The 25,504-nt window shown below is 42.5% G+C and overlaps 2 protein-coding genes across 4 annotated transcripts in view; one reads left to right on the forward strand and one right to left on the reverse strand.

The window, feature by feature from the left end:
• The window catches only part of cdc123 (cell division cycle 123 homolog (S. cerevisiae)), a 33,265-nt gene extending 32,395 nt beyond the window's left edge, over positions 1–870 (reverse strand). For 2 of the 3 annotated variants that reach the window (XM_072241831.1, XM_072241830.1), the window contains exon 1: positions 669–870. In XM_072241831.1, the coding sequence (XP_072097932.1) occupies positions 669–742 (74 nt within the window). In that variant the 5' untranslated portion in view covers positions 743–870. The remainder of the gene's footprint in view (positions 1–668) is intronic. The other variant, XM_072241832.1, reaches the window with a different exon arrangement.
• The window catches only part of nudt5 (nudix (nucleoside diphosphate linked moiety X)-type motif 5), a 30,533-nt gene continuing 5,880 nt past the window's right edge, over positions 852–25,504 (forward strand). Inside the window, exons 1-7 of the mRNA XM_072241833.1 lie at positions 852–1,077; positions 5,184–5,371; positions 8,612–8,679; positions 11,194–11,246; positions 14,350–14,457; positions 15,620–15,715; positions 23,494–23,595. Of these exons, the coding sequence (XP_072097934.1) occupies positions 5,327–5,371; positions 8,612–8,679; positions 11,194–11,246; positions 14,350–14,457; positions 15,620–15,715; positions 23,494–23,595 (472 nt within the window). The 5' untranslated portion in view covers positions 852–1,077; positions 5,184–5,326. The remainder of the gene's footprint in view (positions 1,078–5,183; positions 5,372–8,611; positions 8,680–11,193; positions 11,247–14,349; positions 14,458–15,619; positions 15,716–23,493; positions 23,596–25,504) is intronic.

A 25,504-nucleotide genomic window follows, 5' to 3' on the forward strand; every position in this document is an offset into this window, starting at 1 on the left:
CTGTTTATTCTTTTCCATAGATGCTGCCTGACCTGCTGAGCTCCTCCAGCATTTTGTTATGTGTTACCTGTCAGGTTCTCTCCATCCTTCAAAACCCCATAGAAATCAATTCAAGTTAGCTCAGCCTTGCCTAGTGAACCTTTTCTGCAACCTCTCAAAAGCATCCACATCCCACCTGTAATGGGGGGAACTAGAACTGCACACAACACTCCAAAAATGGTCCAACCAAAGTTTTAAACTGTTATATCCTTCTTTACCACCCTATCTACTTTCAGGGGCTATGCACTTAGACTCCAAGTTCCCCTTTGTGCATCAAGACCCCTGCCACTTACTGGGGTAGTCAGGAGAAGCATTAGAAAGAAAACATAGGTTTCTAATTACGTCTGAACTGTATTTAGTCACATACTTAAAGATCTCCTTTACTTCAGCTCCCGTGCCGCAAAGTTTCCTCGCTTCCCCTCCCACGGGCACTCACTCAACATCACCAAACCCCACCTCCAGCAGAGCCTTCCTCACCCTCACTCAGACGCTCCCTCAACGCGCCCCCTTGGCCGCACAGCGCTCCTTTCAAGCCGCGCGGCGTTCCCTCAACCCCGCCCCTGGCCACGCGGTGCTCCCTCAGCGCCGCCCCCGAACCCGCGGCGATCCCTCGGTGCCGGACAGCCCACCTGCGGATCGTGTGCTGCCTGAAGAGAGGGTACCAGATGGAGAACTGACAGCGGGCCACTTGCTCCTTCTTCATCGCCCCCACCGCCGGCCGGAAGTGTCCGTCCTCCCAAACGTCCCTCACTCCCCAGGAGGGGAGGGTGGGGCCATCATTCCCCGAGTGCAACCGCCTATCACTTCCCTCCTCCTCTGCCCTCCCTTCCCCTCCCCCGAAAGTATGCGTTGTTTAAAACCTTCCCCCCCTCTCCGAGATCTCCGCGGTACCGGAAGTGTACGCAATTTAAACCTTTCCCCTACCCACTGCATGACAAAACTGTCGTCGGTACTGAGGTTTCGGGACCGCTGTTGTGGAGATTTATTCTTTATTGTGTATGACTCCTCAATCTGTCTTTGCAACGCCTTCATTGATTGGTAGGGGTTCCAGTCCATGTTCTTCTTTTCTATGTGTATTAGTAATGCTATTTAATGGATAAGGATGTGAATTCTGGCCACTGTTCGAGAATTGGACCAGAATCCAGGGGATGAGTTGCACGTGGAGTCACCAACAATTTCCCAACAACAGGTAGTTTCGTAACTGTGAGCCGGATAAAATATAACTCTCTGTGTCGTGTTCATCTAGTTCCTGAGTTAAGGAGAAATTTCATATCAGACTTCTGTTAAGGTTAATTTAACGTATTCCTGTCGTCAGTGGCACTCGGTGGGGTCCTGGAGGCTGCTTACTCACAGAAATTGCTAGGGGAACTCAGCAGGTCGGGCAACATCTGCGCCGCCATTCGCCCGGCGCTGTCTCCGTTTTGCTGTTTCACCGTAAAGTCTCCTCAGACTGGGCCGCTTCGAGGGGAACTTTGTTATCCTCGTCGAGGCTATCCCTCGAGGTCGAGGATGATGGTCTTCGTTCTGTTGATCTACTTATGGGCTCTCAAGTAGCTTATGAGGCCAATCTTGGCTTTGAAAGTTCTTCCGCATTCAGGACAGGTAGTTCCAGATGGCAGATCGGGCTTTGGTTGTTGCTACCTCTCTTTCCATTTTCTTGTCTTTTCTTCTAATTCTGCACACCTGTTGGCTTGGAAAGTTGCTGTTCCTTCTCGGATGATGGCTTGCCAGAGTTTCCGGTCCTCGGCATTGGTTTCCTAATTGTTGATGTCGTTGTTACATTTCTTCATGTTGGCTTTTAAGACGTCTTTGAATCTCTTCTGTTGTCCGCCTCTTTTACCTTTGCCTTCTTAAAGCTGGGAGTAGAAGATTTGTTTCGGCAGACGTTCGTCTTTCATCCGAACAGCATGACCGCTCCATCTTAGTTGGTTCTTGATGACGTAGGCTTCAAAGCTTGTTATCAACAAGCATTGAAGCCTAATTTATTATTACCTCCTCTTTGAACTTGGAAGTCCGGACGACCAGACTCCAGAACAGCATTTTTCTCCACTACTGGCCGACCAGTCACGTCTTCTTTCACGTCCCCTTCTCGTTGGTGCTGCCACATTCTCGAACCCTTAACTTTACCTCTTCAGCTATTGTTACCTTGGCATTTCCTCTTGCACTATCTCAGTTTACACGATACAGTGTCAGAGATCCCACCCTGCAAAAACTCATTTCAGGGAGGTATCACCACCATCTCAGGGGGGTAGCAACCACCCCCCCGCAACACCATATCCCCCCCCCCGTCGACCTCCAAGGGTGTATGTGATACTTTGTTTAGTGATTTTGTCTAATCTGTAAAGCAAGTTGGGTATATGCAGCAAATGTGACATTAAAATATGTACTTATTATATTATCATGTTTATTCTATTACAACTTTAAGCAAGCCTACAGGGAGTTTGGCCTCATCACGTAGGACATCAATAGCGTAGCTCCTTAGCAGCTAGCCAGCTAGTTTAAATAACGTTAGCTATGCTGTAATGACACCTGTTAAACTCACCTCAACACGTCTTTTACATTTTAACCCACCACGGGCAATAGAAAAGTCACTGTTGCAAACAGTGCAGCGAGCAACACTGTCATTATTCTTGAGGTCGACTGTAAAGCCCGCCCACAGAGAAAACTGATAGGTCTGCTTAGCAGGGGTCCCCAACATTTTTTGCACCGCAGACCGGTTTAATATTGACAATATTCTTGCGGACCGGCCGACGGGGGTGGGGGGTGGTGTTAATCACCACCGGACTATAGGTGATAAGTCAATAGCATCATAACATTTTAAGTAACGTTTGGATATTAAACACACAGCGCATATTTTCCCCGTATGAACATATAAAATCATTGCAACACACCAATATCGCTGAATCAGTGCCAGCCCTGGGCTTGTTTTCCTGCAACAGGACGGTCCCATCGAGGGGACTCGTTACTCTTAATAATTACTCCTTTGGCTCCTCCCACTTCCTTCGAACTAAATGTGTGGCTATGGGCACCCGTATGGGTCCTAGCTATGCCTGCCTTTTTGTTGGCTTTGCGGAACAATCTATGTTCCGTGCCTATTCTGGTATCTGTCCCCCACTTTTCCTTCGCTACATCGACGACTGCATTGGCGCTGCTTCCTGCACGCATGCAGAGCTCGTTGACTTTATTAACTTTGCCTCTAACTTTCACCCTGCCCTCAAGATTACCTGGTCCATTTCCGACACCTTCCTCCCCTTTCTAGATCTTTCTGTCTCTGGAGACAGCTTATCCACTGATGTCTACTATAAGCCTACTGACTCTCACAGCTAACTGGACTATTCCTCTTCTCACCCTGTCTCTTGCAAAAATGCCATCCCCTTCTCGCAATTCCTCCGTCTTTGCCGCATCTGCTCTCAGAATGAGGCTTTTCATTCCAGGACGAGGAAGATGTCCTTTTTTAAAGAAAGGGGTTTCCCTTCCTCCACCATCAACTCTGCCCTCAAACGCATCTCCCCCATTTTACGCACGTCTGCTCTCACACCATCCTCCCGCCACCCCACTAGGAATAGGGTTCCCCTGGTCCTCACCTACCACCCCACCAGTCTCCGGGTCCAACATATTATTCTCCGTAACTTCCGCCACCTCCATCGGGATCCCACCACTAAGCACATCTTTCCCTCTCCCTCTCTCTGCTTTCCGCAGGGATCGCTCCCTATGCAACACCCTTGTCCATTCGTCCCCCCCCCATCCCTCCCCACTGATCTCCCTCCTGGCACTTATCCTTGTAAGTGGAACAAGTGCTGCACATGCCCTTACACTTCCTCCCTTGCCACCATTCAGGGCCCCAGACAGTCCTTACAGGTGAGGCGACACTTCACCTGTGAGTCGGCTGGGGCGATATACTGCGTCCGGTGCTCCCGATGTGGCCTTCTATATATTGGCGAGACCCGACGCAGACTGGGAGACTGCTTTGCTGAACACCTACGTACGCTCTGTCTGCCAGAGAAAGCAGGATCTCCCAGTGGCCACAGGTTTTAATTCCACATCCCATTCCCATTCTGACATGTCTATCCACGGCCTCCTCTACTGTAAAGATGAAGCCACACTCAATTTGGAGGAACAACACCTTATATTCTGTCTGGGTAGCCTCCAACCTGATGGCATGAACATGACTTCTCTAACTTCCGCTAATGCCTCACTTCCCCCTCGTACCCCATCCGTTATTTATTTATATACACACATTCTTTCTCTCACTCTCCTTTTTCTCCCTCTGTCCCTCTGACTATACCCCTTGCCCATCCTCTAGGTTTTCCCCCCCTCCCCCTTTTCCTTCTCCCTGGGCCTCCTGTCCCATGATCCTCTCATATCCCCTTTGCCAATCAACTGTCCAGCTCTTGGCTCCATCCCTCCCCCTCCTGTCTTCTCCTATCATTTTGGATCTCCTCCTCCCCCTCCCACTTTCAAATCTCTTACTAACTCTTCCTTCAGTTAGTCCTGACGAAGGGTCTCGGCCTGAAACGTCGACTGTACCTCTTCCTAGAGATGCTGCCTGGCCTGCTGCATTCACCAGCAACTTTTATGTGTGTTGCTTGAATTTCTGGCATCTGCAGAATTCCTGTTGTTTGCAGATAGTAGGTTAATTGTGCACGTGGTTGTAATTGGGTAGCACAGGCTTGTTGGGCCAGAAGGGCCTGTTATTAGCACAACAGCATGTATCCATAAATTAATTAATTTGAATAGAGCTGGACTCCAAGTTTAAAATAACAAGGAGCAACATTACACTGACTAGGGCTGAATACTGTATAACACAGAAGATTTAAGTGGTGGTGTAATTCAAGTGCACAAGCTTTAGATGATCTGAGAAGGTGGATGGAAATAACTTATTTCTGCTGGTTGGAAACTGTGGAGGAGAGGGCGGTTGTGTTTGGGAATGGGCCTCGGGGTTTAGAACTGAAGTTTGAAAACACTTTTAAACACAAGTCTGCAACCTGCTTGCAAAACAGCTACTGATGCCAGACCAATTGTTAACATTAAACGCAAGTCAGTTAGATTTTGTTAACCAAAGATAGTAATAGAAATTATTTGATTGAAATGCTTCTAGAAGGCATTCTGCTAAACTGAGTTTTTGTTTCGCTGTTTCGTTTCAGATTGAGGAAAACGTTGGACAGAGCACTGAGTCTTCAGAGTAGAAGGATCTCAATTGCAAATTCTGAATCTAGGCATCCATTCAGTTTGGTTGTGTTGCCCAAAGAGTGAAGTTAAACATTGACTTCTAAAAGCAAGAACAAAGATGGAGCTAAACAATCAAACTTGTCAGTCCATCGTCAAAGAGGAGGTAATGTTAAGGCCATAAGACATTGGAGCAGAATTAGGTCATGCAGTCCATTTGGTCTGCTCCACCATTCCATTATGGCTGATTTATTATTCCCTTACAACTTTACTCTCCTGCCTTCTCCCCATAACCTTTGACACCCTTACTAATCAGGAACCCATCAACCTCCACATTAAATATACCCAACCGTCACCATGTTTCCAGTGCCAACATAGCGTGCCCACAAGTTACTAACTCTAACCAGTACGTCTTTGGAATGGAATTTGGGAAGAAACCAGAGCATCCAGAGGAAACCCACGCAGTCACAGGGAGAACGTGCAAACTCCTTACAGACAGCAGTGGAATGGAACCCAGTTTGCTGGAGCTGTAAGGTGTTAACTGCCGTGCTCTTGTCCACCACTCAACAAGATCAGTCTCCATCCCACCCAGTGATTCATTTCAAAGTTCAGAGTATTTGTATGTAACCATATACAACCCTGAGATTAAGCTTCTTGGGGAGATTCACTGTAAATACATAGGGAAAAAAATAGGAAAAATGATGATAATAAGTAAATGAGCAATAAATATTGAGAACATGAGATGAAGAGTCCTTGTAAGTGAGTCCATTGGTTATGGGAACAGTTCAGTGTTGGGATTAGTGAAGTTATCTCCTCTGGTTCAAGAACCTGATGATTGAGGATTACTGTTCCTGAGCCTGGTGGTGTGAATCCTCAATGAGAGGGAGGGCTTTACCCGTGAGGGACTGAGCTGAATCCACTACTTTTTGTAGATTTTTCCGCTGAAGGGCATTGGTGTTTCCATACCAAGCCATGATACAATCAGTCAATATACTCTCTACTACACATCTGTAGAAACTTGTCAAAATTTTAGATGACATGCCAAATACTGGCAAACTTCTAAGACGGAAGAGGTTGCTTTCTTTGTAATGGCACTTGCGTGCTGACCTAGGGTAGAGCTCTGAAATGGTAACAATGAGGAATTTAAATTTGCTGACCTCTGCCACCTCTTATCCCCCAATGAGGACTGGCTCGTGGGCCTCCAGCTTTCTTCTCAAGTCAATGGTCAGCTCCTTGGTCTTGCTGACATTGAGTGAGAGGTTGTTGTTGTGGCATCTCTCAGCCAGTTTTTCAATCTCCCTCCTATATGCCAATTCATCACCACCTTTGATTCGGCCAATGACAGTGGTGTCATCAGCAAACTTAAATACAGCATTGGAGCTGTGCTTAGTCTCACTGTCATAAGTATGAAGCGAGTAGATCAGGAGGTTCAGCATGCAACCTTGTGGTGCACCTGTGCTGATGGTGATTGTGGAGAAGGTGTTGCCAATCCGAACTAGCTGGGGTCTGAAAGTGAGGAAATTGAGGATCTAGTTACACAAGGAGGTATTGAGGCCTAGATCTTGGAACTTATTGATTAGTTCTGAGGAGATGATAGTAATGAATGCTGAGCTGCAGACAATGAAGGGCATCCTGATGTATGTATCTTTGCTGTCCAGGTGTTCCAGTGTCAAGTGAAGAGTCAGTGAAATGGCATCTGCTGTGGACCTGTTGTCCGTTAGGCAAATTGGAGTGGATCCAAGTCGCTCCTCAGGCAGGAGTTGATATGTTACATCACCAAGCTCTCAAAGCACTTCACCTCTGTGGTCGTAAGTGCCACTGGACGATAGATTTTGAGGCAGGTTACCATGTTCTTCTTAGGCATAGAGCCTGCCTGAAGCAGGTTGGCATGTCAGACTGCCAAAGTGAAAGGTTAAAGATACCCGGCCAGTTGATCAGTCCAGGTCTTCAGTACTTTGCCAGGTACCTCGTATGGGGTGGATGCTTTCTGCGGGTTCACTCTCCTAAAGAATGCTTTCACATCAGCCTCAGAGACTGAAACCGTAGGGTCATTGGGGTCTGTGTGAGTTTGTGAAGAAGCCCCCATTGTTGATAAAAGGCATGGGCTAATCTTGGTTTCACTTTGTAGGAGGTGATACCATTCAAGCCCTGTCACAGTGGTCGAGCATCCTTCAGCGATTCAAGTTTGCTCTGGAATTGCCACTTTGCATGTGTGGTAGCTTTCTGGAGCTCTTACCTAGTCCTCTTGTATCTTACTCGGTTGTCAGACCTGAACACCACTGATCTGGCCCTCAGGAGATTGCAGACCTCTTGGTGCATCCAAGGCTTCTGGTTGGGGAAGGCAGGATGATTTTGTGGGGACACACTTGACTGTTACTCTTTTTATAATGCCTGTGACAACCGTGGCATTATTGTTCTGATTCTCCTATGAGTCCTTGAACATGGCTTAAAGCACCGATTCAAAGCAATCCAATAGCCACTCCTCTGCCTCACACAGCTTCCCCTTTGTTGTCCTTGCCTCTTTAGGCTCTGCCAATATGCAGGTAGAAGGAGGACAGCCAGACGGTCAAATTTCCCGAAATGCAGACCTAATCATTGTATAACAGAGGTCGAGTGTGTTGGGATACGTTGTGTTGCAAGTGATATGTTAATAATAGGGCAGAGATTTCTTCAGAAGTCCTGACAATGATCTGAAAGGTGTTGGGGTAGGTTGTTTTTTGTTTAGTAATCGTTGCACTCAATATTTCCAGTGCTCGCTTAACATTGGCCTTTGGCAGTATGCAAACTGCCAGCTGGCCCTCAGATACCTCACAGAATCTGTCTGGAATATAACACAGGAAAGAGCATCTGAGAAACAGCTTGTGATTAGTGGACTATCACTAGAACACCAATAATTAGAGCTGAGGACCTGAATAGATTTGGCCTTTATTCCCTGGAACGTAGGGGAATGAGGGGAGAATTGATAGAGGGGTACAATGTTTAGTGTAAATGCAAGCAGGCTTTTTCCACCGAAGTTGGGTAAGACTAGAAGTAGAAGTTCTGCCGAAGGGTTTAGGCCAGAATCGTCAACGTGTTTTTTTTCCATAGATGCTGCCTGGCCTGCTGAGTTCCTCCAGCATTTTGTGTGTGTTGCTCGGATTTCCAGCATCTGCGGACTCTGTCTTGTTAGAAGTAGAGGTCTTGGGTTTAAGGTGAAAGGAGAAATACTTAAGGGGAAGTGATGGAGGCGGGTTCGACTTCAGCATTTAGGAAGTTGGGATACATACATGGAGGGCTATGATTCAGCCACAGGTTGATGGTTCTAGGCAAAATAATAGTTTAGCATGGACTAGATGGGCTGAAGTGCCTGTTTCTTTGCTGTAGTATTCTTTGATTCTAATTGAGTGTGCTGTTAATTTTTTTCCAGGTTCTGGCAAAAGGCAAATGGGCTCAGCTTTTCCAGACAACCTACATCGACCCTGCTGGCAAAACCAGGTATAGACTTAGGCACTCAGGGAAAGGTCCCATTTCTTGGCACCTTTCAGCAGCCTTCATCCACCTAATTTTCTTCCGTTCTGGTCGCCCTATTATAGGATAAATGCCATTTCAGCTGGATAGAGTGAATAGATGCATAGGTACAAGGATGTTGCTGAGACACGAGCTGAGTTTTGGAAAGCAATTGAGCAGGTTGGGACCTTATTCCTTGGAACTAGGAAGATGAGGCGTGATCTTGTAGAGATGTATAAAGTCATGAAGGGCAAGATGAAGTGCATTCACTCAGTCTTTTTCCCAGGGATGAGGAATCAAGAACTAGAGAGTATATGTGTAGGGAAAAGATTCAGTAGAAACCTGAGAGACAAATTGAGTGTGGTCAGTATATGGAATGAGCGGCCAGAGGAAGTGGTTGAAGCAGGTACATTAACAACATTTAAAAGGCAATTGGACAGGTAGATGGTTACGGAAAGTTCAGAGCGATATGGGCCAAAAGCGGGCAGGTGGGATTAGCTTACCTGGTAATCTTGGTCAGTATGAACCAGGTGAGCTGAAGGGCCTGTTTCCATCCTCTATGACGGGTTTGTTGCTTCTGTGTGTGAATTTTATTCTTTATGTATATTTATAATACAGCGCAGAACAGGCCCTTCTGGCTCAGCGACCCACACTAGCTTAGTCGCAGGTCAATTTACAGGATACCGGAGCACCTGGAGGAAACCCCCGTGGTCACGGGGAGAACATACATACCCCTTACAGAAGGCACCAAATTGAACTCCGAACTCCAATGCTCTGAGCTGTAATAGAGTCGCATTAACTACTATGCTACAGTGGCGTCCCCAAATTTTTTCTTTTTTTTTTAAACTGGTAAAACTGACTGAACCTGAGGGGCGGAAGCAATTATGTTTAGGAAAAAGCAGTTTCGTTGGATAATTTTTGTGGGATGTAACCGGATGTATCAGCAACAACTGAGAATATCTGTAACGAATGCCTCAGGGCTGCAAGAGCATGCTGCGGATTTAGTTCATAGGCAAACATTTGAATATATGCTTTCTTGTACATTTTTATCCTTTTTCTTACAGTAATTTCTGGGGATTTCAGTGTTGCCATCAAGGTCAGCATTTATTGCCTGCCTGTAATTGACCTTTGCCACATCCATTGTGACCTTTATGACATTCATTGTCAGCTTCCTTCCTGAACCACCAATTGTGTGATGACATTGTTTTTATTTACACAGTTTGCCTTCTCTTGCACACTGGTTGTTCATCGGTCTTTGTGTATGTATAGTTTTCCATAAATTCTATTGTATTTATTTATTTTTCCTGTAAATGCCTGCAAGAAAATGCATCTCAGGGTGGTACAGTGGATTCTGGTTAATTGGTCCATCAGTTAATTGAGACAGCCTCTTATTTGGGACAACTCTTAAAGAACCGAAACTAGTTGAGAAAATAGCCAGGAATCCCTTTATTTTTTTTTTTGGGACACTATGCTGCTTAACTGGGACAGGAGACTGTTGCCAGAGTTTCTAACTAGCATGAGTCACACGCACTTGTGTTGCGATTAAACACTACACGTGTTTAGAGCAGTCAGTTTTTAAATACCGTCAGTTTGTTTTCGAACAGCAGTGATATTTGTCACTGATAGTTGGTGAGAAATAGCAGGAGAATTCAAACTGTTTTGCTCACCGTAGTTTCAAGCATTCATGTTTGGGATTGTCAGAAATACCTGGGGGTGAAAATGAAATGATTTCACTATTTCAACAAGTTAGGAACTACAAAGAATTTTAAGGCATCAACAATCATCTTGAACGTTACAATGGAAATTAATATTTGGAGGATGCAATTGTCTAAAGCATTGTTTGAAGACAGTTCATTATCTGCACTAGGTGTCAGCATTGAATTTGGTTATTTACAGTAAATCAAATGAACATGGCAGTGTGCCCTGGATGACATCCTCTTTCAATAACTGTGAGAAACTACAGTTTTATAGTGCCGTAGTGGTATTGTTAGTGTTCTAATTTATTCTGTATTTCATTTAAATATGGTACATAATTGGTTACTCAATTAAATCGTAGTTTGTCTTTTTCATTTTTCCATGAAACTTTGACTAACTGGGGCGGCTGCTTAATTGGGCCAAAATGTACCGGTCCTGATGTGTCCCAGTTAATTGGAATCTACTGTATATGACAACATGTATGTACTTTGAAGTTACTTTGAACACTCCTGTATACTACAGCCCATCGTCACAGAACATCTAATTCCTCCCCCTCTCCTTCCTGCTTCTTCCTACTTCAGGTTCCAGCTTTAGGAAATGTGTCCTCAACTGTCAGGCCATGTGTCCTGTTTTCGCTTTCTTTCGGTCCTTCTCTACTTCAAAGTCTCCTCGAAACGCATTTCGCCATCACATGATTAATACCCCTTTGAAATACCACACTGATTATTGTTGTGTACTTACAGTGATATTGATATGAGCTGTTGTTCTATTCTCTTTTGTTTCATTTGTTTTATTTTGTTAAAACAGGGTATGGGAAACGGTGAAAAGAACGACCAGGAAACCAAATAGTAAATGTGATGGTAAGGTGGCAAGCAGAGTTTGGTGGCTGCATCCATATTTCCTGTATGTTTTAATGTAACTTCTGTATTTTCTTTAGAGTTGCAGCACTGTAACAGGTCCTTCGGGCCCAGTGACCCACGCCGTCCAATTACACCAATGCGACCAATTAATCTGCTAACCCAAACCTCTTTAGAATGTGGGAGGAAACCAGAGCACCCAAAGGACACAAGGAGAGCATACAAACTCCTGAAAGACAGTTGTGATTGAACCCTGGTCATGGGGCTGATATGCTAACCACTATGCTACTCTACCCCCTTCTGTGGGAATAGAATGTGGTTCAACTTGGTTTTGGGAAGGGCGGATGCTGAGGGTTTGCTTCACTGACTGGAACATTTGGAAATGGGGGCTTAGTCCTGGGTGAAGAGGGAATGGAGAATTTTTCGTTGCATGAAAGGGTTGTAAGGTGTTGGAGTTCTGCACTCTGGACTGTGGACACTGAGCCACCAGTGGATCAGCCAGTGTCTGATGAAGTGTCTGCAGCTCTGCCTGATTCTCCACACTTTCTGGGAGAGTTAGAAATGACAGACACAAAAGATTCTGCAAATGCTGGAAATCTTGAGCAATGCATACAGAGTACTGAAGGAATTCAGCTGGTCAGGCAGCGTCTATCGAAATGAACAGTCAGCATTTTGGACTGAGACTCTTTTTCAGGACTGGAAATGAATAAAGGAATAGGGCAGAAGATCTGCTTCTGCTCCAATGTTATAGGAATATTTTATGAAAAATGGACTTTTGACATCATATTCTACCTTGTTATGGTCTTGTGCCTTAATGTCCACCTGCACTGCATGTGATCTGTAACTGTAACACTTCATTCTGCACTGTTATTGTTTTCCCTTGTACTACCTCAGTATGTGATGAAATGATCTGTACGGATGGCATGCAAAGCAAAGCTTTTCACTGAGACTAATAAACCGATTCACTCCCCACATAACCACTCACTCTTTCCAGCAGCTAATTAACCTGTATGCATGTTTTCAGGGATGTGGGGGGTGGGGGGGTGGGGGAGCAAGAGTACTGGTGGGTGCATACAGTCAGAAGGAGGATGTTAAAACAGCATCAGAGGTCAGGATTGAACCCTGATCTCTTGATATTGGTTTATTATTGTCACGTGTACCAAGTACAAGAGATCTATTCCAGAGTCTGGTGATAGAGCAATAGAGGCTGTGCTTGAACTCGCTGTTGCATGCTTTCAGGCTTTTGTATCTTCTTCCTGATGGGAGAGGGGAGAAGAGAGAATGTCAGGTGGGTGGCCTCTTTGATTATACTGGCTGCTTTACTGAGACAGTGAGAAGTATAGTGGGGAGGCTGTTTTCTGTGATGTACTGAGCTGTGTGTACAACTCTGTAGTTTCTTGCAGTTGCATGCAGAGCTGTCTTTTGCGTGGTGGGCCAATGTCTCACAGTGTCACTGTACTATCTCTCTACAAGTCCCCAAATTCAGACAGCTTTGTCCTTGTCTGCTGCCTCCTTCCTCTCATCTGTCCACAGGCAGTGAACACCAGCTTGGACATGAAGACTGTTCCTATTTTACCATTTCAACTCATTGATGAATCAAGGATGTTTCGTCAGCCTGTGAAAGCTAACCTGGAAGATCTTCAGGATTAGGATGGTAATTGGTGGGTTTGGCATGTAGGGATGGTTCCTCGTAGTGAAGAAGAGTTCGTAAATTGATTTATCATCACGTACTGAGGTACAGTGAAAAGCTTGTCTTGCATAAACATTCATACAGATCATATTACAGCAGTAGGTTGCCTTAGTACAAGAGAAAACAAAATGTAGAATATAGTGTTACAGTTGCAGAGAAAGTACAGTGCAGGTAAACAAGGTAGAAGGTCATAACGAGGTAGCTTGTGCAGACAAGAGTACATCTTACTGAGGAATTATCAGTTGTCTTGTAACAGCAGGGTAGAAGCTGTCCTTGGCCCTGGTGATACATACTTTAATGATTTTGTATCTTCTGCCCAATGGAGGATGCGTGGGGTCTTATAATTATGTTGGCTGTTTTATCGAGGCAGCAAGAAGTGTAGACAGATGCCATGGAGGGGAGACTGGTTTACATGATGTGCTGAGCTGTGTCCAGAACTCTGCAGTTTCTTGTGATCTTGGGCAAAGCAGTTGTCCTACCAAGCTGTGATACATCTGCCTAGGATGCTTTCTGTGGTGCATCGATTTTAAAAATTGGTGAGTGTCAAAAGGGGACATGCCAAATTTCTTTATCCTCCTGAGGAAGTAAATGTGTTGCTGAGCTTTCTTGATGGTGGTGTCCATGTGGTTAGACCATGATAGACTATTGGAAATGTTCACTCCTAGTAACCTGAAGCTCTCAATTCTCTCAAGCTCAACACCATTGACGTACACTGGAGTGTGTGCACCCGGGTTTGATCCTGACCTCCAGCTGTATGTCAGAGTTTGCATGTTCTCCCTGTGACTGTGTGCTTTCCTCCCATCTCCCAAAGACGTGCAAGAAGGGAGCTTAATTGGCTGCTGTAAATTGTCCCCAGAATCTGGGGAGTTTGAAGGAACTATGGGGATTGCTGTGGAGGGGTCAATGGGTCTCAGGGGGTACCTGCTTCTGTGCCATCCACTCGCTGGCTCTCTGGTATTGTGCTAGTGTATCTCCCACTGCAGTCTATGTAGTTGGTCCTCAGTTTGAAATCACTGTTTCCATCAGGCAGAAAGTGCAGGAGCCCACGTCACCAGCTTCAGGAACAGATATTACACTATAACCATCAGGCACCTCATCGGTGTGGATAACTTGACTCACTACAACTCTGAACTGATTCCACAACCTACAGACTCACTTTCAAGGATTCTTTACAACTCGAGTTCTCAGTTTTATTTTTTTAATTGCAGAGTTTGTCTTTTTTTTTTGCACCTTCGTTGTTTGCCTGTATTGATGTATATTTTTCATAAAATCTATTGTTTAATATAACATCCCTGTAAATGCCTGCAAGAAAATGATTCGCAGGAAAGTATATGGTAACGTACTGCGTATATGTACTTTGATAACAATTTACTTTGAATTTTGGAATATTAACCCCTGCTTTTTCCGAATGTTTAGGTGTAGGTATACTGGCAGTGCTGAAAAGGACACTCCATTACGACTGCTTGATCCTGGTGAAACAGTTCAGACCACCAATGGGATGCTACTGCCTGGAACTCCCTGCCGGTGATTTAGAATCAGATTCATTTATTTATCACATGTACATCGAAACATTCAGTGAAATGAGTTGTTTGCGTTAACAACCAACACAACCAGAGGATGTGCTGGGGGCAGTCCGCAAGTGTTCCCATCCTTCCAGTGCCAACAGAGCATGCCCACAACTCACAAACCCTAACCTGTACATCTTGTTTGGAATATGTGAGGAAATTGGAAACCCATGTGGTCACAGGGCAAACGTAAGATCTCTTTACAAACAGTGGCAGGAACTGATAAGCTGGTGCTTAAAGTGCTGCACTTGCCACTACACTACCATGCCTCCCTAATCTCATTAGTTGAGGTTAACCACAGATGTTAATCTTAACTAATTGCCAGGGTTAAACCAATTGCTGTTAATGTGGCTAGTGGCTGTTCCAATTTGCAATTAGTTGCATTTTCGTTTTAAAGTTAATTCACAAGATTTGGGCTTTGTTGACAAGGTCAGTCCCTAACTTTCCTTGAACTAATGTCTTGCCAGTTCATTTCAGAGTCAAGACCGTGGGCTTGGATTTATATAGAGGTCACACTGGCAGATTGGAAATTCAAAAATTGCAGCTGCTGAAAATCTGAAATAAAAACTGTTTGCTGTTAGAAATTGCAAGAAACTCTCAGCAGGTCAGGCAGCATCTGTGGCGGGAAACAGTTAATGGAATGGATCAAATATTAAGCAAAAAACACACCGCTGGAGCAACTCAAATGATCAGGTAGCAAATACGAAGAGAAATAGACAATCCTCAAAATATCAACTGTTCATTTCCCTCCACAGATGCTGCCTGACCTGCGGAGTTCCTCCAGCAGTTTGCTTTTTAGCTCCAGATTCCAGCACCTGCAGTCTCTTGTGTCTCCAGCAAAAGGATGTTGACAGTTTTTCTCTCCACAGTTACTGCCTGACCTGTTGAGAGTTTCTTGCAATTTCTATTCAAAAAAACCACAAGTTTTTCTCCCCAAAGGACACCAGTGAATCTGCTGAGGTTTCATGGTGATACTAATATTTTTTTAGTCTAAATTTAACATAGTTAATGAAATGGAATGAGTGAACTATTTGATGGGGAATAAAGGGGACATTGTGGGACAGGGTAAAAGCAGGCCTGCTATTCAAACGTAACTCTCAGTTCTCCCGCTCTGCTTGCAGGTCTCATTGATGATGGGGAGACTGCAGAAGCAGCAGCCTTGCGGGAGCTATTGGAGGAGACCGGATACAAGGGAGAGATCAGTGGCACCGGTCCAGGTTTGACACGAACAACTGCTGACACCAATTCTGTCCACGCCGCCCCCGCATCGGCCATCCCTTATTGAGTTCTGATCTTGCTCTCCTTCCTTTTTAAATCTTTTTATTGAATAAGTATACAAAGGGTAAACCACAAAGGCACTAATACACTGTTAGAAATTACAGGAGATATTAATACAGAAGAAAAAATTGATACAAACAGTGCAATTTAAACATAAAATAATATGGTAAAATAATAGTATACTGATTTTTATATATCTCAATAGAGAAAAGGAAAAAAAAACCCCAAAAAAAAACCCACCATGCAACTAAACTAAAAGCAAAGCAAAGCAATGGGCTAACTTAGAAACAGCTAGAGTTAAAGAACTTAAAATCACGTCCTCAAACCCGACCTCCATTAAAAACAGTTTTAAAAAAAAAGGCAAGAAGGGAATATAAATATGGAACAAAAGAGAAAAAAATTACATTAAATGAAAATATTGAATAAAAGATCTCCAGGTCTGTTCAAATTTTAGTGAGGAATCATAAAGATTACTTCTAATTTTCTCCAAATTCAAGCATAATATCGTCTGGGAAAACCAAAAAAAGGTAGTTGGAGCATTGGGCTCTTTCCAATGTTGTAAGGTACATCTTTTCGCCATTGAAGTAAGAAATGCAATCATTCTATGGGCTGAAGGGGAAAGATTACTGGAAATTTTAGTTAATCCAAAGATAGCAGTAATAGGGTGAGGAGAAATATCTATATTCAATACCTTTGAGATAATATTAAAAATGTCTCTCCAGAAAGTTTCCAGAGTAGGACAAGACCAAAACATATGAGTTAAAGAGGCTATCTGCCCTGGACATCTATCACAAAAAGGATTAATATGAGAATAGAAACGAGCTAATTTATCTTTGGACATATGTGCTCTATGAACAACTTTAAATTGAATTAGGGAATGTTTAGCACAGATAGAGGAAGTATTGACTAATTGTAAAATCTGCCCCCAGTCATCCACGGAAATAATAGATCCCAATTCTTGTTCCCAATCTGACCTAATCTTATCAAATGGAGCTTTCCTAAGTTTCATAATAATATTATAAATAATAGCGGTTACACCTTTCTGACATGGATTAAGGTTAATTATAGTATCTAAAATATATGTAGCAGGTAGTGTCGGAAAGGAAGAGAGTATAGTACTGAGGAAATTTCTAACTTGGAGATATCTAAAAAAATGTATTCTTGGTAAATTATATTTATTAGATAATTGTTCAAAAGACATAAGGGAACCATCTAAAAATAAATCCAAAAACTTTCTGAATTGAAACCAAATACACAAGGTATACTTAACTATCAGGTTAGAGACCAGTTTAAGGCGTTTCAAATCAAAAGGAAGAGAGGAACCTAAAATAGAGCCAAGTGCATAGCCCTGAGCAGATTGTAATTCCAATACTACCCATTTAGGAATGGATAGTGTATCTTGGTCAAGTAACCAAAATTTCATATGTCGAATATTAATTGCCCAATAATAGAATCTAAAGTTAGGTAATGCTAGACCTCCATCTCTCTTGGCTTTCTGTAAATGTATTTTACCCAATCTCGGGTTTTTATTTTGCCAAATAAATGAAGAAATTTTAGAGTCAACTTTATCAAAAAAAGATTTTGGAACAAAAATCAGTGATGCCTGAAATATATATAAAAATTTTGGCAGAATAAACATCTTAACTGCATTAATACGACCAATCAAAGTTAAATATAATAGAAACCATTTAGATGAAAGTTGAGTAATATGATCAATTAAGGGTAAAAAATTAGTCTTAAATAAATCTTTGTACTTACAAGTAATTTTAATTCCAAGATATGAGAAATAATTATTAATCAATTTAAACGGAAAGTTATGATACAAGGGAAGTTGCTTATTAATCGGAAAAAGTTCACTCTTACTAAGGTTTAATTTATAACCTGAAAAAAGACTAAATTGTGCTAATAAATCTAAAGCAGCAGGGATAGATTTTTGAGGATGAGAAATATATAAAAGTAAGTCATCAGCATAGAGTGATATTTTATGGGACTTTAGGCCCCGAGTTATCCCAATAATATTTGGAGATTCCCGAATGGCAATTGCAAGAGGTTCTAATGCAATATCAAATAATAAAGGACTAAGAGGACAACCTTGTCGAGTACCTCGAAAAAGAGGGAAAAAAGGTGAGCTTAAAGAGTTAGTACGGACTGAGGCCATAGGAGAATGATATAACAGTTTAATCCAGGATATAAATTTCGAGCTAAAATTAAACATTTCAAGCACCTTAAATAAGTAAGGCCATTCTACTCTATCAAAAGCTTTTTCAGCACCTAAAGAGATAACACACTCAGGAACATTTTGTGAGGGGGTATAAACAATATTTAACAATGTGCGAATGTTATAGAAAGAGTAACGACCTTTAATAAAACCCGTTTGGTCTTCCGAAATAATAAAAGGGAGTACTTTTTCTAATCTGTTTGCTGATAATTTAGAAAAAATTTTAGAATCAACATTTGATAAAGATATTGGTCTATAAGATGCACATTGAGCAGGATCTTTATCCTTCTTTAATATTAGAGAGATTGATGATCTATAAAAGGATTCGGGAAGTTTACCAAGTTTTAATGAAGCCTCCAAAACCCTACAGAACCAAGGGATTAATGAAGGTGCAAAAAACTTATAAAATTCCACGGTAAACCCATCAGGGCCAGGAGCTTTCCCCAGGTTCATAGAGGAAATAACATTCTTAATCTCATCAGTAGTAATGGGAGTATCAAGCATAGAAGACATATCCTGTGAAATCTCAGGGAAATCTAGGTTATCTAAAAAGTCATTCATATATTTAGAGTCTCGTAAAGACTCAGATTGATATAAGGAAGAATAAAATTCAAAGAAGGTTTGATTGATCTCCGCATGATCAAATATCAGTCGATCATTTTGATTATAAATCTGATTAATTTGAGATTTAGTATAATTAGACTTCAGTTGGTTAGCCAACAGTTTACCAACTTTGTCACTGTGTACATAAAATTCACTTGTTTTCTTTAATTGGTTTACAATCGAGGACAAAAGTAATAAGCTGTGCTCCATTTGAAGTTCAGTTCTTTGTTTATACAGCTCCTCAGAGGGAGCTGTAACATATTTCTTAACAATTTCCTTAATCTTGTCCACAATTACCAACTCCTCCTGCTTCAACTTCTTCCTCAAAGCTTTAAAAGTATCCCAAAGAATGTTCACAGAAATATCCTCTGTGTAGTTGATTGTAAAAAAGAGATCAATCTGTTCATTCATAAAGTTAACAAAATCCGAGTCCTGGAGCAGCAACGAGTTAAAACGCCATTGTCTATTATTTTGTGTATTGGCCTGAATTTTAATAGAAAGCTTGAGTGGAGCATGATCCGAAATGGTTATAGAATCATAATCACATTTAATCACTGAAGAGATAAGCCAAGAGTCAATAAAAAAATAATGAATTCTTGAATAAGAATGGTGAACATGTGGAGAAAAAAAAGAAAAATCTTTTTCCTGAGGATGCAAAAAACGCCAAATGTCCGTCGATCCAGGATCAGAGAGGAATGAGTTAATCAAAGTTGCAGATTTATTGGGTAAGGTCCGTAGAGGAGCTGAACGGTCCAAAACTGGAGATAAGCAAGTATTAAGATCTCTGCCCCAGATCAATGAAAACTCATTCAAATTCGGGAACCGATTCAATAATGATTTATAAAATTCCGGACAGTCCATATTGGGAGTTAACCAAACGTTAACCAAAACTACCTTTTTATTGAATGGTAGACCACTAACCAGTAGAAATCTACCATTCAGATCAGAGATAATATCATGTTGTACAAAAGTAACTGAGGAGTCTATAAAAATAGAGACGCCTCGAATCTTAGCGTTAGAATTCGAATGAAACTGTTGTTCCTTCCAGAATTTAAAAAAACATCGTCTGTCCCCTCTCCGCACATGGGTCTCTTGTAAAAATAGAACATGTGCTTTACGTCTCCGGAATACTTTAAAAACTTTTTTCCTTTTAATAGGATGATTAAGACCATTAGTATTCCAGGAGACAAAATTAATAATAGACTCCATAAACCCTAAAGTCAAGCCGCAAAAAAGAGGATTGACGATAGGTTCGACCCACGAACCAGGAAAGGGAACAGAACAAACCAGAGATAACAGGTAGGAGAACGCAACCAATGCTTCAGTAATGTAAATAGCCCAAGAAGAAAAAAACTAAAACGTGAAGCCCCTCCCACCACCCCCCACCCCATGACACCAAGGCTAAATCTAAAGCAGACCCGCCAGAAAGAAGCAAGCACTAGAACTACCCCCATGACTTCCGATAGACGCTCACTAAAAAAAGTGTAAATATAAAAAAGATCAGCTAGTTATAAAACAGTAAAAGAATAAAAAAAAGTAGAACAGTTAAGACAAACACGATATAAAACAGAGAAAAAGCCAGAAAATATAAAGAAAACCGTAACAGACTACAGACCCTATGATAACCAAAAAAAAAAGAAACAAAATTATTAATATAAAACTAGTTAGGAAAACCTACAGAAAAAAGTACATTTAAAGACTACGAAATTTAAGGCCTCAAAGGAAATACACGAAATGATGCTGAGGGAATAACCACCCATAATCCCCAGGGAAAAAGAAAGGAATGACACAGTTAGAAAGAAAGTTTGGCAACCATATTAATTAATCAAAAAAAAAACTTTTCTGCCCATATAAAGCAGCCAAAAATTAAACCCGACAGATTCACAACCTCCGATCAAACGGAGATAATTAAAAATTACCATTAAGATGTTGAAGGTGAAAATTGGTCTAGATAACTCTGGGCATCCGATGGAGATTGAAAAAAACGAAGGGCTCCGTCAGGCGTGCGGATCCTTAAACGCGCAGGGTAGAGCAGCGCTGGTTTTAAATCCATCTTGTAGAGTTCCGACATCACAGATCTGTAATGAACCCGTTGATCCCGAATCTGTTTGCTGAAGTCCTCCACGAATCGGAACTGAAGATCCAAAAAATCAATATAACCTTTAGATCGAACAAATCGAAGCAGTTTCTCCTTGTCTTGAAAGTAATGAAAACGTAAAATGATATGTCGAGGTTTATCTGACTTAGACGAATATGATGGAACTCTGTGAGCCCGATCCAATAACAGTGGTTGGTCAGGAAATACGGTAGGAAATGCATCTTTTAAAAGTTGAGAAAAAAACTTTATAGGGTTGTCAGATTCAACAGCTTCACGAACACCAATAATTCAAATATTCTGCCGTTGCATTCTGGATTCTAAGTCAGAGTTTTTAAAAGTCAGAAAGTCCAGTTTTTTCTTCGTTGGAGTAATTGTTTCTTCAATTTTCTCCATCTTGAGTTCATTTTGTTGCGTGGATTTTTGAAGATTAGATATAGCCGACTGATGTTCCATGATAGATGTTTGCATTTTATCGATTGAATCCGCAATTTTCTGGAAATTAATTGAAATTTCCACGCGAATGAGCTCCGTTATAGAGGTTGAAATTTCCCTTTGAATTAGATCCGATATAGCTTTCAGAGTCAACGGTGGTTCAGTCGGAGAGATCGGTACCTTTTGGTCTAACTGGAGGTTTGCCGTCTTTCCCATTTTTTCCGTACTTGGACATAGCAGACCTTAAAAGCATCCGAATATCAAAAAGCCCAATTTGTTTCAGATTATTGTAAAAGTCGATGCCTTAATGGTTAGTTAAATATAGCTGATCATAAGAAAAAAAACTCAGAGGTAATGGAGCGAGTCAAGAGCACGACTTCACTCCATGAGCTCTACCAGAAGTCTTCTCTCCTTCCTAAAATTGAATTGAAATTAGAATCAGTTTATTATTGTCATGTATCAAGTTACAATGGGAAAAAAACCTGTCCTGTATACTGTTTGTATAGATCTGATTGTTGCGCAGTGCATTGAGCTAGAATAAATTAAAACAATAACAATGCTGAATAAAGTGTAAAAACTACCAAAAAATAATGCAGTTCAGGTAAATGATATAGATTGTGCGGTCCATTCAAGAGTCTGCTAACAATGGGGTACAGGTGCTCCTTGACCCGGGTGATATATGCTTTCAGACTGTTCTATCTTCTGCCTGCTGAGAGAAGGTCTGGTTGGGTGGGTATATTAAACTGATTGTTTTACCAAGGCAGTGGGAATTCTAGACAAAATCCATGGAGGGGAGGCGTGTTGCTGTGCTGGGCTGTGTCCACAACTCTGCAGCTTCTTGTAGCTGCAGTTGGAATTGGTTTATTATTGTCACATGTACCAAGGTAGTGAAAAGCTTTTCTTGCATACTGTTCATTACACGGTGCATTGAGGGTAGAATAAGGTAAAACAATAACAATGCAGAATAAAGTGTAACAGTCCAGAGAAAGTGCAGTGCAGGTAAAAATAAGATGCAAGGTCATAGTGAGAGACTGTGAGGTGAAGGGAACCAGGTCTGACACTGAGGCATCTGTTCAGAATGGCTTTGTACGTTACAACAGTTTTAGTTCTGCATATCAAAGGTAAATCAGGAACTGAAGCAGCTGATAACACGGGGCAATTAATGCACAGCGAACTCCCACAAACAGTTCTCAGTGATTGAAGGAAAGATATTGGCCAAGATGGCAAACCCCTCTCACTCCATTACACTCTCCCTCTCAAAATGATTTACCCCACCTGAGACAGCAGACAGGATATTGGTTTACTGTCTCACTGGAAAGGCAGCACTCCCTACGTTCTCAGTGACATGCTCCCATTGTAATTGCCTCTGGCAGCTCGTGCCACGTACCCACACCTACTGGCTGAAGAACCTGACCCTTGGGTCCCTTTTAAATCTTCCCCTTTAAATCACAAGACTAAAGATATAAAATACATACAACTGTTCCAAAGATGCCTTCCCATCATAGATAAGAATATGGATAGGAGACGGACATGAGCTGATAAGAGGTATAGATAGAGTGGGCAGCCAGTGCTTTCTCCCAGGGTGGAAATGGCCAATACCAGAGGAAATACTTTTAAATTGAGTGGAGGAAAGTTTCCGGGAGATGTCAAAGGTCGGATTTTTGCACAATGACTGGAATACATTGCCAGGGATAAACATAGAACGTAGAAATCTACAGCATATTACAGGCACACAATGTTGTGCCGACCATGTAACCTACTCTAGAAACTGCCTAGAATTTCCCTAGCGCATAGCCCTCGATTTTTCTAAGCTCCATGTACCTATCTAAGAGGCTCTTAAAAGACCCTATTGTATTCGCTTCCACCGCCGGCAGCGGCAGTGCATTCCACACAACCCACCGGTGTGTGTGGAAAAACTTACCCCTGACATCTCCTCAGGACCTGTTTCCAAGCACTTTAAAACTATGCCCCCTCGTATTAGCCATTTCAGCCCTGGGGGAAAAGCCTCTGGCTATCCACATGGTCAATGCCCCTCATCATCTTATACATCTCTTATCAAGTCACCTCTCAACTTCCATCGCTCCAAGGAGAAAAGGCCAAGTACAGTCAACCTACTCTCGAAAGCTACGCCCTCCAATCCAAGCAACATTAGTTATGGAGGCAGATACAGTAGGGATATTTAAGAAACTCTTAGATAGGCACGTAGATGTAAGAAAAATGGAGCGCTTTTGGTTGTGAAGGAGGGAAGGGTTAGATTGATTGTGACGTAGGTCAGTACAACATAGGCTAAATATATTGTTCATGTTTATGATATTAAACTTAATAGGATTACCTTTTAAATTGCTGTTGAATGCTCTTTCTTTCAGTTGTCTGCTTGGATCCAGGGCTGAGCAACTGCACAATGCAGTTTGTGTCCATTAATATTAATGGGGACGATTCGGAAAACATCAAACCCAAGCAGAGGCTGGGTAAGTTCTGTCTGGGTTAGAGACAATTGCAGATCTACGGTTGATGTGGCTTTGCATTAGATGTGATCATGGAATATCATCTTGGCTGTTATTGTTATCCTCAAAGCCATGTCCTCCTGTGAAAGAGCAACATTAAGACCATAAGACAAAGGAGCAGAAGTAGGCCATTCGGCCCATCGAGTCTGCTCCGCCATTTTATCATGAGCTGATCCATTTTATCCTATTTAGTCCCACTGCCCCGCCTTCTCACCATAACCTTTGATGCCCTGGCTACTCAGATACCTATCAATCTCTGCCCTAAATACACCCAATGACTTGGCCTCCACTGCTGCCCGTGGCAACAAATTCCATAGATTCACCACCCTCTGACTAAAAAAATTCTTTCGCATTTCTGTTCTGAAAGGGCGCCCTTCAATCCTGAAGTCATGCCCTCTCGTACTAGACTCCCCCATCATGGGAAACAACTTTGCCACATCCACTCTGTCCATGCCTTTTAACATTCGAAATGTTTCTATGAGGTCTCCCCTCATTCTTCTAAACTCCAAGGAATACAGTCCAAGAGCGGACAAATGTTCCTCATATGTTAACCCTCTCATTCCCGGAATCATTCTGGTGAATCTTCTCTGTACCCTCTCCAACGTCAGCACATCCTTTCTTAAATAAGGAGACCAAAACTGCCCACAGTACTCCAAGTGAGGTCTCACCAGCACCTTATAGAGCCTCAACATCACATCCCTGCTCCTATACTCTATTCCTCTAGAAATGAATGCCAACATTGCATTCGCCTTCTTCACTACTTGACTCAACCTGGAGGGTAACTTTAAGGGAATCCTGTACGAGGACTCCCAAGTCCTGTTGCATCTCAGAACTTTGAATTCTTTCCCCATTTAAATAATAGTCTGCCCGTTTATTTTTTCTGCTAAAGTGCATAACCATACACTTTCCAACATTGTACTTCATTTGCCACTTCTCTGCCCATTCTTCCAATCTATCCAAGTCTCTCTGCAGACTCTCCGTTTCCTCTGCACTACCAGCCCCTCCACCTATCTTCATATCGTCAGCAAGCTTAGCCACAAAGCCATCTATTCCATAATCCAAATCGTTGATGTACAATGTAAAAAGAAGCGGCCCCAACACTGATCCCTGTGGAACACCACTGGTAACCGGCAGCCAACCAGAATAGGATCCCTTTATTCCCACTCTCTGTTTCCTGCCAATCAGCCAATGCTCTATCCACGTATGTAACTTCCCTGTAATTCCATGGGCTCTTATCTTGTTAAGTAGCCTCATGTGTGGCACCTTGTCAAAGGCCTTCTGAAGAGACCATCTAACAAGGAGACCATCTAAATAACGAAATGTCCCGGTGGGTTTCACAAGAGATCTGCAGATGCTGGAAATCTTGAGTAACGCGTACAAAATGCTGGAGGAACTCAGCGAGTCAGGCAGCATCTATGGAAGGGAATAGACAGCCAACATTTCAGGCCAGTGAAGGGTCTCTTTTTCAAGCTTTCCCGCCCACTGCAGAATCTGTCCCTCCAAGAGGACCACAACCTTTTTGTAGGGTTTAGAGGCTTGCATGCCACAAGGACTCAGAGCTATGTTGGCTAGAGTCGGGGCCTGTGCTTTGGCTCTTGGTAGGGTCACCCATGGCAAAAGGGTCAAAGGGTAGAGGCCAGACTAGGAGAGGTCCACTGGTCCTCTAGGTTCAGGGATTCAGCTCAGGCCTAACAACCCTGACTGGCAAAACAAAATCGTTATGGAAAGGGCAATAAAGAATCCTTCTATAGCTGTGTGCAGTGGTATAGACAGACAGAGATGGAGGAATAGGCAAACTGACCACAGAATCCCTTGCCTGTCCAGGAGAAAGGTCGATGAAAGACTGATGTCATTGGTATAGAGAGACCAGCAA

This window comes from Mobula birostris, chromosome 23, assembly GCF_030028105.1.
Source record: "Mobula birostris isolate sMobBir1 chromosome 23, sMobBir1.hap1, whole genome shotgun sequence".
NCBI lineage: Eukaryota > Metazoa > Chordata > Chondrichthyes > Myliobatiformes > Myliobatidae > Mobula > Mobula birostris.